The following is an 18,532-nucleotide window of genomic DNA, read 5'->3' as shown; positions in this document are numbered from 1 at the left end:
ATTTGTGCACATTTTTATGTTGGAATATGATGGTAGTAATAACTAATTCATGTCCTGAAAAGAAATCCAGCGGGTACTCAACTATTATTAGCTTTGCTCTTTTCTCCAAGTTTTCCAAAAACATTTCTATATATATCTGGTAATTATTTCCTATTCTGCTCTTTAAATCTTTAAAGATTTAAAGACCAACTTTCCCTTTTTCTTTGTGTCAACTGCCTTCTCTAATGCCTTAAAAAATATCCACACTTTTTTTAGAGAACCTTCTATGGGACCATAGGAACAAATAAGTCTCACTATTCAATTTCCCCTTCTGATATTTGCCTACCATATTTACCTAGTGATAATGAGCTGGAATTGGTTCCAGTTGCTGACATATTGCTGTTCACCCTGGTTCTCTGACGAAAAATGCTGGAGTCTTGCGTAATTAGATGAAGCTCGGCCGTCATTTTCCTATTTTGATGCTTGTTCAACCACTCATTACTGCCTGCCATTCAAGATTATTTTGTGTTTAGTGTTGAATACTATACTTTTGCATTATGGGATACTAACGCAACTGCTGTGAAGTCATTAGTCTCTATATACAAGTAGCCCAGTAATGAAGTTACTTCATACGTAAGCTGTTTGTTTACACTTGGATAAAGGATGAAACCAAGAATATAATTTCTTGGAATCTTTAATTTATAGTATAACCAAGTGAAACTCTCTAATCCAGAGTATTTTAGTAATAAGATGTGATACCTTTTGACTACTTGATTATGGAAATATGACTTCAGCATTACCTCAACCTTGGTATCACTTCTTGGTCTAGCTCTCACTGATGACAACTCAATAAAAACCAGTCTGGGTAGTGGCCCTTCCTATAATGCCTTCATTATACATGTCTGTAAGGATATGTGCATTGCATTATGAAATATTAAGGCAAAATTGATGTGAAGTCATTAGCCTCTACATAGAAGTAGTCCAGTCATGAAGTTATTGGACATGCAAACTTTGTTTGCTTATACTTGGACAAAGGATGAAACCAAGAATATAATTTCTTGTAATCTTTAATTTATATACAGGGTGGCCATAAAATAACTTTCCCTCTTTGGCGGCATCTGTAGCTAAAACCAATAAATGGAATGAGACTAAATTTTATATTGACACTTTTGAAGGCACGGGGAGATGATTTCGGCAAAAAAAAAAAAAAGATTTAGTACCAAAAGTCACCAATAGGGGAAATTTTGGCACTGGTGGAGCTGAAAACAAGAGGATAATTACATTAAAGGCAGATAAAATGGAATAATAACATTTTGACGGTGTAAACGACAGCCGCATCACTCATTCCAGCTGGATATGTGGCACATTACAATGATAATAAGAATAATAATAATAATTAAACTAAAACAACAACTTGCAAGAGACACAGAAATTAATGTAGTGATTGAACTCACATGAAATAATGTTTTATTCATCAGAATCAGGGTCCCCTAGACCAATGCTTCCCAAACTTCTGGATGCCCCCTTTGCAAAAATTAAAATATTTCACGGCCCCCCTCGAAAAAAAATCGTAATAGAGAGATATATTATTATAATATTTATTGTATTTATATTCAATACAAAACATACACAGCGAATATTGCACAAATCAAATGCATATATTACATTTTTTGCCTCTTACCGTTTGGTTCTGAAGACGATGCGGGCTGTTCTGGTAAACTATGAAATACCTTTTTTTTTTTTTTTTTTTTGAGTGTTTCTGCTTCTTCTGATTGTTCGTGGGTTTTTTTTAATTTTTTTTTTATCAGCCACTTATCCATCTCAGGGTTAAATTTTTTAACATAGAATAGATCAAATAATAGCACCACTTACCGATACTGGCACACCACAGACTAACAACATGAAAGTAGTGAATATTACCTGAATAAGGGAATCCACGGACCAGGAACATTTTTCTCTTTTGTGACTTTTCTCCCTTTACGGTAATTAAGCCTTACGCGAAACAGACAGCAACGACAGGTCATTAAGAAATGCATATGATTCGTGCGGTATTAACAAAAAATCACGCAACAGAAAGATAAAAGCATAGCTGACAATTGAGTTGAAATGCTAACTCTCTTCAACCGAATTCCATATGTGAAACTGCCATAACATTCATTATATATATATATATATATATATATATATATATATATTACTTAGTTTTAACACTTTTATGAATTTTAACACTTTCGGTTGAATTTTACTGCTGCCTTGGGAAATCGAACTCGCACACATCTAATTAATAACAATAGTTTTTAGTTAGATACTGTGTTTGCCCATGCAACATATGGTTTTGTTTCAGTCTATACAGCATAGTTTCTGTATGAGGGGACATGTGATTCATTAATTAGTGTGTTTTTATCCCAGTTGTCTCTAATTGCACTATTTGTTGAGAAATATATTACACAGACTGCTCATACCTTATTCACTGGCATAATAAAAGAACTTGTTTTTATTGCCTCTGCAGTATAGTGGCTGTTAGGGACAGCCTGTTGTTTACCACTGCAAACGAGTTACTATCTCCCCCACATGAACTTGTTTGAGCTTTTTTTCATGTGTGAAATATATGCGAAACTTTTATTGGTAACAGAAAACTAGCTCGGATGACAGTGATAATATAAAACAAGTTTTGATATGTATATAAAGTCAATATTAACAGTCCCTGATTACGAACGTGATGAAAGGGACAGGAAGATTTGGAGCTTTCCTGGAGAGCATTCGAAGTAAATACAATTAACCACTGTTTTGAAATGAAACATATGAATAAGCAATATTTACTAATATTCATTAAGCGCCGAAATACGCAGGAAGCAAAGTTTGTGAACCAACACAATGTGTGAATTTTTCCATTAAAATATAAAAAATAACAAAAAAGAAATAATAAATAATAAAAGTTAAATATAAGTTTCTTTTAAAATAAAAAAAAAATCTACTTAGTCTCAAAACATTTTAAATTTGTTTTCATTATTTCATGCTCCCCCCTCAACAAAACCTAAATCCCCAAAGGGGGCCACGGCCCACAGTTTGGGAAGCGCTGCCATAGACCACATACATGATTTTCAACGTGCTGACCTTTCTTGTGTAAAACAAATTGCATCCAGTGTGCGACATGCTCTACTGCTGAGCGTAAGGAGTCGGATTTGATGTTCATAACAGCCTGTTTTATGTTCTATTTCAAAATATGCAAGTTGGAAAAGCCACCAACATACACAACAGATTTCAAATACCCCCACACAGCCAAAAGTCACATGGAGTGATGTCCGGGTATCGAGGCGGCCATGCCGTCAGAAAGAACTGACTGATAACCCTCTCATTACTGAAATGCTGGTGTGAAAGGTGCTGTACTGAATGTTCAATGTGTGGCCATGCTCCATCCTGCATAAAAATTATGGAGTCCAAACATAGTCTTTGCTGCAATGCAGGAATGACAAAATTTCCCAGCATTCATCGATGGGTCGGTGTGGGTCGGTGCAGCGAATGGGTCGGTGTGGCTTCACAGCTGATTTCATAATAGGACCATACTTTTTTGAGTGTATTACCCCTACAGGTCCTGTAGGGGTAATACACTCAAAAAAGTATGGTCCTATTATGAAATCAGCTGTGAAGCCACACCACACAGTTACTTTTGGAGAATGCAGTGATACTTGCTGGATCGCTTGGGGATGTTCAGATGCTCAAATTCTGCAGTTGTGAGTGTTGACCGACCCATTCAGATAAAAATGAGCCTCATCACCCCACAATATTCTCCAAGGCGAGTCATTGTCGACCTCCATTTGGGCAAGAAACGTTAGCGCGAAGGTCATGCGCTTATCATAATCTGCGGTAGTCAGTGCTCGCACACGACTGAACTTATATGGATAGAAGCGAAGCATTTTCCCATAAGATTTTCCAGACTGTACCATAAGCCATATCAAGTTTGCGAGCTATGGCATGAGTGCTTGGACCAGTACCGGTCCCTGTGTCATCGAACACTGCAGTAGCAAAGTCTGTTACTGTCTCTTCTTGCACTGCTTTCCGTCCTCTGCCAGGTCTAACTCCTAGTGATCCAGTTTCCTCAAACTTCTTAATCATAGCTCTCAGTGCTACAGCTGACATAGGACCTGTACGCAGGTTCTGAAGCCTTCTAAATTCCCGAAGGGCCGCTACAGCATTGCACTGTTTAAGGTAAATCAACTTAACAAGTAAAGCATGCTGAGGCAAGGTAGGACACATATTGAGCACAATCCGACAGTCATTCGAATAACTGCCTGAACGTTCCAAATCCCTTTTTAAGTGGAATTGGTGGCGCTGCTGTCAAGTATGCACAGTAAAATTTGCATAATCCTTTTTACCTGCATTTACTGCAAATATCTGACTGCTATCGGCTCTGCCAGCACCCAAAATTCCCCTATTGGTGATTTTTGGTACTAAATCTGTTTTTCAAGGAATTCACCTCCCCATGCTTTCAAAAGTCTTGATATAAAATGTGGCCTCATACCATGTATTAGTTTTAGCTACAGATACCTCCCAGAGGGAAAGTTAATTTATGGCCACCTTTCTTTTCCCCAAATACTTACTGCCCAAATAAAACATCCTGTATTTCTTATTTAGAAGAATCTCATTTATCTTTGTTTCAGTGACACCGATTATGTCAACATGGACTTCTTTAATTCTTCTACTAGTTCTACTGATGGTTGATGATGACTATCTTAAATTCCTCAGATAAAAAGCTGGAGTTTGATCCAGTAGCTGACTTTGCACTGTTTGCTCTGGTTCCTTAAAATAAAACTGCAAGGAGAGGGATTGTTGAACTGAATGAGGGTCCAGCTGACATGACATTTAATCTTGTGGTACAAATGCTGTCATTTCTGTTAACATAATACAAAATATGAGATAGCAGTTTGGGATTTAGCTAATTTTTTCAGCTAAATCCCAAACTGCTATCTCATCCTCATTCATTCATTCAATATCCAGGTAGACAGCAACTAATGGAGTGCACCATAAGATGTTAAAGATTGTGCATTAAATCAAATGACTGGTAAGTTATCTGTTTATCTAGTTATCAAGCTTTGACCTTTAAGTGAACCTATCACAAAGTTATTTATTTATTTATTCTTATGGCAAAAAGAATACAATGCAGCTATAAGTTAATGTCTAGTCCAGAAAACCAATCAAGGGCCTCATCCATCACCTCATGGATGTCTTGGAGGATACCATGAAATTGGCACCTTGTTCACAATATAAGTGACTGTCTAGGCCATAAATGGCGAACCTATGGCACACGTCCAAGAATTTTGCTGGCACGTCAACAATTTACAGGTGATATCCTTTTATACGCTTATAAATTATTCAGCCTTTTTTTTAATTGTTACAATATGTACAAGTTAAATTTTGTTTTACACGAGAGAGAAGCTATGAAGACGTGCATATGATTGGTGGTATTAACAAAAGATCGCGCGACCCAAAGGCAACCGACTACTGTCGTGTTGAAATACTAATTCTCTTCAACCGAATTCTATAACATCTGAAACTGTCATAACAACATTCACTATATATTTCTTAGTTTTAACACATTCACAAAGGGGTGTCATTTGTCGTTCCAATGGAACTTCTCATTACCAGCGGGCTCAACTCACATAAAATTTTATTGCTGCTGATTTGAGCTGGCAGACGAACTCACACATGTATTATATGGCATGTTTCAATTCATGGTAGAATTTTATTTGAAGTTAACCTTTGTGATCTGTCATAAAGACATCGAGAATTTCAAATGCAATAAAACAAACACTTATTTCATGTATTTGAAAAATTGGACAATAGTTTTTAGTTAGATACTGTGTTTCTAATGCAACATATGGTTTTGCTTGAGTCTATACAGCATAGTTTCTGTGAGAGGGGAATTAGTTGAACCGTTTTTATTCCAGCTGTCTGTAATTGCACCATTTGTTGAGAAATATATTACACAGACTGTAAATGGCTCTGCACCTTATTCAAGAATGCAATAAAATTACTTGTTTTTCTTGCAGCATAATGGCTGTTGGGGAGGGCATGTTGTTAACTGCGATAGCAAGTTATTGCCGCAACGTGAACATGTTCAAACATTAAATTATATATTTAGTTTAATCCTTTATCCAAGTGTAAGCAAACAAAGTTTGCACGTGAAGTATCTTCAGGTGCAAACTTTGTTTGCTTACACTTGGATAAAGGATTAAACTAAATATATAATTTATAGTCTACCAAGTGGGAAAAAAGTTCCAATGTTCAAACATTTTTTGTGTGTGAGATATATGCAAAACTTTTTAATGTCTTTTTTCATAAAGTAAAATGAGGGGTGCAAGTTATACTCGAGGACAAGTTATATTCGAGTAAATACGGTAAGCGTTTCATCGACAAGTTGACATCCTTCTGCTGCTTCCCCTCCTCAGCTGACTTCTACTAAGGTAAGTTACAATGTATAAATATTTTACATTCTAACTTACCATTTTTTTTCAAACCAACATCATTAAAATCAATTTAATAAATTAATCACTTAAATAAAAGAGCCAATAGGCTTCACTTCGGCGATGTAACATTATTTAAATTAAGGGGATATTAAATCCAACATTATTTCAAAGCAGAATAAGAACCTCAAAGATTGGAATCAAAGAGTTTCATGCTGAATATAGTAAACTATAAAAGTTTTGGCAGATTGTAGCGTAAGCTAAAGTATGTAGTTCAACACTAGGGCAACTCGTTGCAAAGGTGGGTAAAGTTCTGATCATTATTCTTAGTATTACCCATAATGTAAAACACATCTCCTAGGAGATGTATGATGTTATACATTATGGTGGAGGGTCACTACCCAGATCGGTTTCAACCTTTATTGAGGTCTCATCAGTGAGTAGGTAGACCAGGTAATACTGACATTATAGCAAAAAGAACTTATGTACTGTGCTATACGAGTTGTCAAAAAAGGTGCACCCATAAATTACTTAAATAAAAGAGCCAATAGGCTTCACTTCGGCGATGTAACATTATTTAAATTAAGGGGATATTAAATCCCACATTATTTCAAAGCCGAATAAGAAACAATGAAATAATGTGGGATTTAATATCCTCTTAATTTAAATAATACAATAATCAGTTTTACACTGAATAATATTATAAATTTATATATAAATATTATAAATAAAATAAAATATTATTTACAAAATTATAAATAATTATTTATAAATATTATAAATAAATAAAGTTAGATTAATTTTCTATTACTTTTTCCCCTATCAAAAACTGCCTGGCATGTCAGCAACCAATTTGTAAATTTTTGGCACGTGCACATAAAAAGGTTCGCCACCGCTGGTCTAGGCTATGGCAGAAGTCACAATAAGGGTGGTTTGACGGTTTCCATTTGTGTAGTAGGTAGCCACATCTGTCCTGGTTAGTTCTGATCCTGTTGTTAGATGACCAAATCTTCCTAGGAAGAGCAAAACCAGGCTGCAGAGCACAGGGATCTTCAACCAGCCATTTTTGGAAGATTGTTGGGCCGGTGTTGTCGTGCAGAGAACACTGGCCCAACAATCTTCCAAAATCAAGAGGGTTTCTTGATTTTAAGCGAAGATTAGGTGGATTTTTGAGTCTGGTGCAGGGGCAGGAGTGTGTTGTTCGTTACTTTATTAAATTCTGTAATTAAGGATTGTCTTCTCTGTACATTTGGTGGAGCAATGTTGGATAGGACAGGTGGCCAGGGGAGAGGGATGTTTCTCAGTGCCCCACTAATATGCACACTTCTTTCCCAGACAGGGGGAAGAGTATTCTGCTACAGAGAATGTGAGGACTACTGCTACACAACCCCAGGTTGTAGCAAGCCTTTGAAATGATATTATTTCTCGTTTTAATTTTGTTGGACAGGTTGGTGATGTGCCTTTTATAGGGTAGGCTTCTGTCCAGACTCACTCGAAGGTATTTCGAGTGAGGCTCATGTTCTACCATCTTGCCATAGAAAAAGAGGCTGAGGTGTCGATTTGCCTCTGCATTATTTAGGTGGAATACTGTGGACACTGTTTTTGTTGGATTTGGCTTCATGTACCACTGCTTGAAGTACTCTTCCAGGAGGGTCACTACCCAGTGGTCTGTGTTCAAGGTTGTTTTCAGGTTGGCAAAGGAGGTAGACTGGTGAAGAGGATCGCTTGGTCATCAGCATATGTATTTGTTTGAGCTGATATGTCGGACATGTAGATGTCGAAGAGTAAGGGACTTACACAGAGCCCTGTGGAAGACCGTTGTGGAGGAAGTTTTTGGCCTGCTCTTTTTTCCACCAATGGATTTGAAGAACTGGAAAGTTTTTTTTTTTTTGCACCTTATAATATTGCCTGCCTAGTTTTAGAAGGAGGCGGCCCCTGATCCAGACTGTGTCATAAGTTGATGTTAGGTCAATGAAAGTGACTCTGGATTTAAGTTTCTACTGGAAGCCTGCTTCAATCTGTGTTGTCAGGGCCAGTATCTTGTCACAGCAACTTCTTCCCAGCCTGAAGCCAGCTTGTTCAATCAGGAGTGCTCTTTCAATGAGTGGCGAAATTCTTTTAAGGAGAATTCTTTCAAAGAGCTTAAAGGTGGAGCAAAGCAAGAAAATAGATCATAGATTCTTGACATTATTGGATCTTTCCCTGGCACAGCAATTATTTTGGCTTCCCACCATACTTTGGTAGTTCTCCAGTTATAATTTTTGAGAACAGGGCAGCCAGTCATGTTTGACCTCATTGGCCGAGATGTTTGAGAAACTCAGGGAGGAGACATTAAATCCTGCAGCTTTGCCATTCATCACAAATTAAAGGTTTTAAAAGTTAATCACTTGTTAATTGCACACCCCAAATTAGAATTCCAAAAATTATGTTAAGTATAACAATAATGGAAAATACAGTAATTTGTTTACTTACTGGGATGGAGTGTGGGGACATGCTGAGCCATTCGATCGTCCTTCAACATGTGCAATAGAGTGGTTTTACCAGCATTATCAAGACCAAGGAATAACAGCTTACCACTTTTTTTCCATAAACCTTGAACATGCAGCAATAATATAATATTAATTATAAGTAATAATAATGAAGTCTCTTAGATATAGATACAGCAAGATTTAAGAAACACTATGCATCCCAAAATATTATAAAGTGATATGAAAGAAAAAGAAATATACATTACTAAGTAAAATTGCAATAATTTATCATTCAGGAGTTTTATACCATCCTGTACCATTCAGTAAGAGACATCATCCTATTTATTGAGGGCCAAAAGTAGTTTGAAAAATACAATCTCTAGAGAAGGATTCCTAGATAGTCTAACATTTAACCTACTAATGTACTATAGGTTTAGAGCCTCTCAGGAGCAAGAATGGCAAAAAAAAAAAAAAAAAAAGACTCCATCTTAATAATTAAATCCGCAAGTTTTTTGTACACAAAGAATGAGTTTCATTCTGATGGCCAAAAAAACAAAATTTGATCATTTTTGTATACTTTACAACAGACCTAACAAATGCTCTTATTCACTTTGTCCATTCACTGTATGTTGACATGCTCATTCAGACTTGTGTTGTTTACTATTTGTTAATAAAGAATCATGGTCTATTAACAACACACAAGTAAAAAATTTTAATATTTTAATGTAATATTTTATACAAGATCCAACTCAACATCTAGAAGAACTGATGTTGGGTTTGGGAAGACAGGAACAATATATAAGGAGTATTAAATTCAGGCAATGATGATCAAGAAAAGGAAGGAGTGATGATAGCATTCAACACCAAATATGAAGATAAAATTTTTTGATTGGAAGGCAGTTTCAAGCAGAATTATGTGGGCTACCTTCAAAAAGGGCAAATGGACAAAGAAACTTATTTGTGCCTATGGTCCCATAGAAGGTACAGACAGTTCTCCTAAAGAAGAAGCAGAGGATTTTTTTTTTTTTTTTTTTTGAGTCATTAGAATAAGCAGCTGACAAAGAAAATGGAAAATGTGATACTTTTTCCATTTTCTTTGTCATTGTCACTAAGCATATAGGAATGTTTTGGGAAAATATGGAGAAAAGAACAAAGCTAATAACAATAATAAGTATTTGCTGGATTTCTGCTTAAAACATGGACTAGTCATTACTAACACCAAGTTCTAAAGAGATGCACAAGTTCATGTGGAAAGAAGACAAGAAATAAGAAAAGCTTCAATGATTACACCATTGTTGATAGCAATATCTTCACGCTGTTCAAGATACAAAGTGTACAGAGAATATGAAATTGGAAGTGACCATTACTTAATGCAAAGCAGGATAAAAATGGATATTCCACTGAAAAGAACAGTATGCAAAAAAGTTTTAAAAATAATTAAAAATGAGCAGCTTTTACAGGAAAACTGTAGACTCAATTATACAAAATTACTGAAGAAAATTTGAAGCAACTTGAAAACAAGAACTAAACCTAAATTATACTATTAATTAATCTTTGTACGCGAGTTTTCCGTTATTAATTTTGTATCGATATGTCTACTCATGGTATACCTCTTTTAAAACTTAACTAAACCTTGGTATCTTGGTGCCAACTCTGAAGAAAACATTTACTGATTCAGCTGGAGGGGGGGGGGGTATGTGGTAAAGTTGTCTGCAAGGATAGCAAAATGAGAACAACATGGTGAACACAAGAAGTTAAAGAAGCAGTCTTGGAAAAGAAGAAAGCATATCAAAAGTTATAGCAAATAAGTTGGCAGATGCCATAAAAGTATACAGAGAAATATGTAAGGCAGCTGCGTGTAGCTAAACAAAAGTCATGGAAAGACTTTGGTAAGAATATAGAAAATAAATATCCGGAAGATGGCAAAATGTGCTGGAGGCTGTTGAAGACGCTTAGAAATGGAGGAAAGAGGAATCAAAGATGATAAAGGTGACATGAAAATTAAACAAAGATATCCTAGATGTCTGGAGTAATTACTTTGAAAGCCTGTTAAACAAAACAAGGTTCTGGTATGGTTCTGCAATGGCAGAACCATACCAAAACATTTTCAAGAAAAATGCAAAGAGGAGTATATATCAACAATTGAGGTAGAAAAAGCCATCAAAAATTGAATTGCAGAAAGGCAGCTGGAGTAGATGATATTCGACCAGAAATGTTTAAGTATATAGGTATAAAAGTTTTGCAGTGGGTACGCAGCTTGCCCTTGTATATACTCCAGATGATGATCTTAATATGAAGATCGAAACGTCAGGAAATTAAAAGTATTTATAGCACGGTTGTAAAGTCCATAATTTCTAAAATGAATGCTGATCACCGTGAAACACTAAAAGAAAGGATTAGAGAAGAACAAGTTGGGTTCAGGCTGAATAGAGGTTGTCAAGATCAGATTTTCACTTTATGACAAAGTGCCATGGAAAAAAAAAAGCTTATCAAAACACCACAATAATATGGGTAAATGGAGAATTATACAGAGCAATTCATAGTCTATATCTAAGTCAGCAGTGAAACTTGAAGGAAATACAGGAAGATGGTCTGATGTAAAATCAGGGGTAAAACAAGGATGCACATCATGATAGAATGCCACTTTCTATTAGAATTGGAGATATCAAAACCTAATTTTTGATTTATGCAGATGATTTTGTACTCCTAAACACATCTAATGCAAGTCTCCAGGATTCTCTAACTAAATTGAATAACAGCCATAACAAATTTGCCATGGAAAATTGGCAATAATATATATATATATATATATATATATATATATATATATATGAAAATAGGCAGGAACATCAAATGCATTCTGAATGGAGAGCCTATAGAACAAGTAAAATATTTCAGATATTTAGGCACAGTTTTTAGTGAAGATAAGTTAAATCTGGAAATAGACAATAGAATAAACAAAGCTGGTATGGCGGGTAGCCAGCTGAATAAATTTATATGGAATAAGAGAGAAATTAGCCAAAACACTAAACTAGCAGTATACGAGACAATATTTAAACCATTTTTATGTTATAGATCTGGAAGTTGGGTCACAAAGACTAGAAACCACAGATATGAGGATTCTGAGAAAAATTAGGAGAGTAAAAAGATAACATCAATGGCAGACTCATATCAAAAATGAAGATATTAGAAATGAACTTGACATTGTTAGCATTCAAGAATGTGTCAGCAGATCTAATCTAAAGTGGTATGGCCACTTGAATAGAATGGGTGAGGAAAAGTTAACAAAACAGGTGTTTGATGCCAAGATGACAGGAAAGAGACTCAGAGGACCAAGTCTAGGTGAATTGTTTCAGTCAGAGTTGTCTTGGAAGCAAGAAATATTAGACAATATTAGAGTGCTGACAAGTAATTAACTAATTTGGAGGAAAACTGTGGATAGGAGATTAATAATAATATAAACTTAATTATATTAAGTTTATATTATCTGTCATAAGCATCCACGTGAAATTGCAAGTCATTCTATTAAGTAGTTTGTTTTATACAGCTCAAAAGTGTTGTCTGTATCTCTTGAAATGGATAAAATTGTGTATCGTGTGGTTATAAAATTCTTTGTAAAAGAAGATTTAACACAAAAAGAAATTCATTTGAAGTTCATAAAAGTTTATGGCTGCTCTTCTCCTTCGTTTTCGACAATTAAGAAATGCTGCCAAGTTTAAATGTGAATGTACCAGCCTTGAAGATGATCCACGTGAAGGACGTCCAAAATGTGTAACACCAGAAATCATTGATCAAGTACGTGATATGGTATTGGATGACCGGCAAGTCAAAGTGCGTGAAATTGCTGAGACTATAGGCATTTCAAAAGAACATGTAGGATATATTTTGATGAAGAATTGCAAATGAAAAAGCTTTGTGAAAGATGGGTACTGCGCTTGCACACAGCAGATCAAAAACACACTCAAAATCTCTGGACAGTGCTTGGAGCATTTTAACAAGAATAAAACTGATTTTGTGCATCAATTTATTACTATGGATGAGACTTGGATTTACCATTATACACCTGAATCCAAACAGCAGTCAAAATAGTGGACAGAAGCCAGTTGTTCAGTGCTAAAGAACACAAAGTCTATTCCATCAGCAGGAGATGGAATAGACTCAGCAGGAGGTCATGGCATCGGTGTTTTGGGATGCTGAAGGCATTTTGTTTATCACTTATCTTGAAAAGGATAAAACAATAACCATCATCATCATCAAATTCCTGCCATGTACCCTCAAGGGGTGTACAGGATATGATAGTAGTACATGAAAAATGACATCATTACTAACTACCTATCTACAATTTTCCTCCAAATCAGTCTGTTACTTGTCAAGACTCCAACATTATCAGATCTTATATTTCTATCGTCTAAGGCACTTTGTACCGTATCAATCCACCTATATCTTGGTCTTCCTCTGGGTCGTTTTGCTGCCAACCAGGCAGAGAACACTTGTTTTTCTAATCTTTCTTCGCCCATTCTGTTTAAGTGACCATACTACCTGAGATTAGCTCTGCTAACGTATTCCTGAATGCCGACAATGTCAAGTTCTTTCCTAATATCCTTGTTTTTAATATGATATTGATTGATGCCATCTGTTCACACCTATAATCTTTCTCAGGACGCTCATATCTAGTTTTTCGTCAAGTCTCTAGTCTTTGGTCAAGTGTTTTACTTCTGACCCAGCTCTCAGATCCATAAGTTAAAACTGGTTTGAACACTGTCTTGTATACAGCTAATTTAGTGTTCTGACTAATTTCTCTCTTATTCCATATAAATTTATTCAATTGACTTCCCACCATACCAGCTTTGCTGATTCTGTTGTCTATTTCTATATTTAATTTACCATCTTCACTAAAAATCATGCCTAAGTAGCTGAAATGTTTTACTCGTTCCACAGGTTCTCCATTCAAAACACAGTTGACATTTTCAATGATTCTGCCTATTTTCATTGTCTTTTTATTGCTGACCTTCATACCATATCTATTACAACAGTTATTCAATTTAGTCAGAGAATCTTGCAGACTTGTAGCAGATTTATTTAGAAGTATAACATCACCCGCATAAAGCAAAGAGCTGACATTAACATCTCCAATTTTGATATCATGTTTAATACCACTTTCCTTCATAAATATTATTCCGATCTTTTAACCAGACTAGACGAAAAAATTTGCCAGAAAAGACCCGGTTTGCAGAAGAAAAAAATAATCTTTTATCAGGACAATGCACCTGCCCTTTTTGGGCAGGGATAGTGCAGATCCCTTTTTTTTTTTTGTGCAGATCCCTTAATTTTCCCATTGCCAAATGGGAAAATTAAGGGATCTGCACTATGAATTGTTGGAAAACATCCCCCCTCTTCCCATATTTGGCTCCTTCTGACTTCTGTCTCTTCCCAAAACTAAAACTCTTCCTTACTGATCAGCATTTTTCTTTGAATCAAGAGGTGATGGCAGCTGCAGAGGAGTATTTTGCAGATCTTACTGAGAACCACTACAGGGATGGGATAATGGTGCTGGAGCATCACTGAAATAAATGTATTAGTCTTAAAGAAGATTATGTTGAAAAATAAAAATAATTTCGAAATTATAAATTCATTTTTTCATTGTTAGGCGGAGAACTTTTCAGACCATCCTCATATTGACTATACCGGCTTTACAATGTCAAAAGGTTTTTGTTGTTTTATCCCATCTTGTCTTCTTTTTTGTTAATTTAAATGTACGTAGGCTGTTCAATAAGTAATAAGACTATATTTATACAGAAAACAGATTACCTTTAATCGTCATCATTTACATGGTCTTTTTCGAAGTAAGTAACTACTGTGAGACGCGATGCATTTGTCCCAACGTTGCGTCCACTTCTTAAACACATGTGAGAGTGTTTTTTGAGAGTTCTTTCAAAACCGCCTCTGCAGCTTTTACACATGCTTTTTGCTTTCGAAATGGCGGCCTCTTAGTGGTTTCTTGAGCTGAGGAAACAGCCAGAAATTGCACGGTGCGAGATCAGGACTGTATGGAGGATGTGGTAGGATATCTGTGTTGTTCTTCTACAAAATGTCTACTACACAACCAGCAATATGTGGCCTTGCATTATCGTGGTGCAATAAGAAGCCATTCTTCAGCAATGGACGCTTCCTTTTGACTTGCTTGATGATAATCGCTGCTGTGCTGATCATTGTCTCTGTGATGGACGTTGAAGGTCTTCCCTCACGTTCAAGATCTTCCACATTTTGCCTTCCTTCCTCAAAAGTTTTATGCCAGCGAAAAACACTTGCCCTCAACATTGTTTCATCGTGGAAAGCTTCGTATCATGTTAAAAGTGTCCGATGATGATTTTTGTAAACGCACACAAAATTTAATCGCATAACGCTGTTCCAAGGATGCTTCCATTTCTAAGACTGGTCGCACCTCGTAGGCACGGCGATGAGCACTTGCGTTTAGTCACGTGACACTCTGGCACATCAGCCCGTATACGCCATCTATCAACCTCTTTTGTTAATACATACAGCAACATTTCTTTATTCCACAGAAATTAATATTGTGATGAGTGGTTTCGCCACAGTAAAATTAGTCTTATTACTTATTGAACAGCTCACGTAGAATTGTCAAATTCTAAATTTTTGGATTTTTTTAAATTTTTATTTTATAAGTTAACAGCTTTCTATAGAACACAGACAGATTCTCAGAATAATCTGTCACATATCAAGCTGTCTTTTTAGGGTAACAGTTTTTCTCCATCTAATTGCATGCAGGGATGTTGAGCAATGGTTCACTAAACCATATTGGTTATATTATTTTGGATTTTGGTAGTGTTCTCACTCTCTCTCTGTTTCACTGCTGATTTACCAGACTGTCCATAATAAGTGTTTACACTGGCAGTGTATCATATGTACTTCAGATACAGATAATGAGTGAACTATTTGTTTGAAAAGGAGGGAAACTAGTTTTAATAATGGTAGTTTGTAATTATTTTATTTTATTATTTTGTGCTTTTGTTCTTTCTTTGCCAAATCCTCTGAATATGAAGAACTACTACTGTTTTGAAGTGATCTAACTCACTATTAGTTTGTCTGCTATCAGGTGAAAGATTTGCAGCTGCTGCTACCTGGACAATACAATCTATTGCATAGTTTACTGTTTCACTGATATGTATTTGACTGACTATAACAGCATTAAATTGTACAGGATGGGAAAAAGTATTTCAGTCAGCCTGGTCAATTTTCCACATGGATATCCATATAGGAGACCATAGTTCCTGAAAAGACGTGCAAATAACTGGAAAATGATTGTTTCCATACAAGTTCTCTTTGACATCTCACGTGTGCATTGGAAAAATGGCACAGAAGCAAATTGTAAGATTTAATGCAGAATATGAGTGGACAGGCATACAGAAGCATTGACTCTATTATTCAAAAAGGAGAGGTCATTATTATCAAGGATTCATTCAATCATATGGCATAGTCTATTTTTGAAGGCACTACTCCATAAGTGTTGTGATCATTGAAGTCACCAAGTATGGTCTCAGGCAGTTGCAAGAGAAAGTTGTACCAAGATCGATTTAACTCAGCACCTAGCGGTAAATAAATTGAATAGAAATTCCACGGATAGGCAAATTAAGTTGACATTATGGAAAGGAGTATGACTGCTCACTAGGATAGCTACTCCACCATGTACAAGACCACCTCCAGTTGTCGTTGTATACAATAGTGAAATTTCTTAAGGTGGGGTCACCAGTAGGTTTTATATGCTTCCTGTAGGCAGAAACAAAGTCTTGTGTTTCTGTAACAAAATCTTGATATCAACATCTTGCAAACATCCAGCGTGGTTGGCCAAGTAGTTAGCATATCTGCTCTCCAGCCAAAAGGCTGCAGGTTCGAATCCTGCCGCGGGCATGGAGGTTTGCGATTGTCTGTGAAAATACTAGTGGTCGGCAGTAGATGGGTAACACATGGAGGTGTTATGTAATAATAATAATAATAATAAAACCAAAATACAAAATGATGGTACAACATGACAAAATTTCATGGCGGCTGGGGCATCGCCCAGTTAAACAAGGCCCCCATTGTTTTCACCAGGGAACCAGGGTGAACAGCGAAAAGTCAGCTACTGGAACAAATCTGAAAGCACACCCCAACTCAACATCACCAGAGTTAAAGATCAGTACTATCAACAAAAAAAGCCTGAATGGCAAAGAAATGGAGCAGGCTGAGGAATTAGATAAGTACCAGATCGACATAATAGGGATGACTGAAACAAAAAAAGACAAAAACTGGTGAGATCTTTCTGAGCAATAAATACAAAATGTTATATTCAGGCAATGACAATCAAGGAAAAGAAGAAGTACCTATAGTATTCAAGTAGAGTGATGTGGGCTAATATCAGAATGGGAAACTGGACAATGAGACTTATTTGTGCCTATGGTCCCACAGAAGGTTCTACTAAGGTAGAAGTGGGAAAATGTTTTGAAGCTCTAGAGAAAGCTACTGACACAATGAAAAAGGAAAAGTTGGTCCTTGTTGGGAATATAAATAGCAGAGTAGGAAGTGATTGTGAGATATACAAAAATATTTTGAGAAAATTTGGAGAAAAGAGCAAAGCTAATAATAATGGCAAATATCTGTTGGATTTCTGCTCAGGACATGGACTGGTTATTACTAAGACCATGTTCCAACATAAAAATGTGCACAAATTCACATGGAGAGAAGAGGCAAGGAATAAGAAAAGTCTCATTGACTATGTTATTGTTGATAGTGATGTTTTCTCCCTGGTGCAGGACACCAGAGTGTACAGAGAATTTGAAATTGGAAGTGATCGCTATTTAGCCTTGAGCAGGATAAAATTGAATTTCATATTGAAAAGAATAACATGTAAGAAAGTTTTAAAGAGAATAAAAGGTGAGCAGCTCTCAGATGTGAACTGTAGATTAAAATACACAAAGATTATTGAAGAAAAAATAAAAGAGTTTGAGAACAGGAACCAAACTTTAGAGAATCAGTGGAAAGCCTTGAAGAAAACCTTGATCGATTCAGCCAGAGGCATATGGTGAGGTTGTCTGCAAGGATAGAAAAATCACAACTCCATGGTGGACACTGGAAGTTAAAGTGAAGGAAAAGAAGAAAGCATATCAAAAGTTCCTGGCAAATAAGTGAGCTTGTGCTCTTAGAGAACACAGAGACAAATGTAAGAAAGCTAAACATTGTGTAAAACTTGCTAAACAAAAGTCATGGCAAGACTTTGGCAAGAACATAGAAAATAAATATCAAGAAGGTGGCAAAATATTCTGGAGGTTGTTGAAGAAGCTTAGGAATGGAGGAAAGAGTGCTGTAAAAGGAGTTAGAGATGATAACGGTGACATGAAAATGGGAGAAAAAGATATCCTTGAAGTATGGAGTAATTACTTTGAACTTTTAACAGACTGATTTGGAGGAAAATTGTAGATAGGAAGTTAGTAATGATGTAAATTTTTCAAGTAGTACTATCATATCCTGTACACCCCTTGAAGGTACATATCAGGAATTGGATGATGATGATAATATAACCCATGACAGTTCCATTGTAAAAATTATCCTATTGTTTTGGTTTTGTAGACT

The 18,532-nt window shown here is 36.0% G+C and overlaps 1 protein-coding gene across 1 annotated transcript in view; it reads right to left on the bottom strand.

Moving 5' to 3' along the window:
- The window catches only part of LOC150099521 (small COPII coat GTPase SAR1B-like), a 124,878-nt gene that overhangs the window by 54,309 nt on the left and 52,037 nt on the right, over positions 1–18,532 (bottom strand). The window contains exon 3 of the mRNA XM_090404528.1: positions 8,913–9,032. Coding sequence (XP_090260654.1) covers positions 8,913–9,032 — 120 coding nt within the window. The remainder of the gene's footprint in view (positions 1–8,912; positions 9,033–18,532) is intronic.

The sequence above is a fragment of the Typopeltis vanoorti genome, chromosome 14 (genome assembly GCF_054136105.1).
Source record: "Typopeltis vanoorti isolate ZY-2024b chromosome 14, IOZ_Tvanoo_1.0, whole genome shotgun sequence".
Lineage (NCBI taxonomy): Eukaryota > Metazoa > Arthropoda > Arachnida > Uropygi > Thelyphonidae > Typopeltis > Typopeltis vanoorti.
This window is presented reverse-complemented; position numbering and strand designations above follow the sequence as displayed.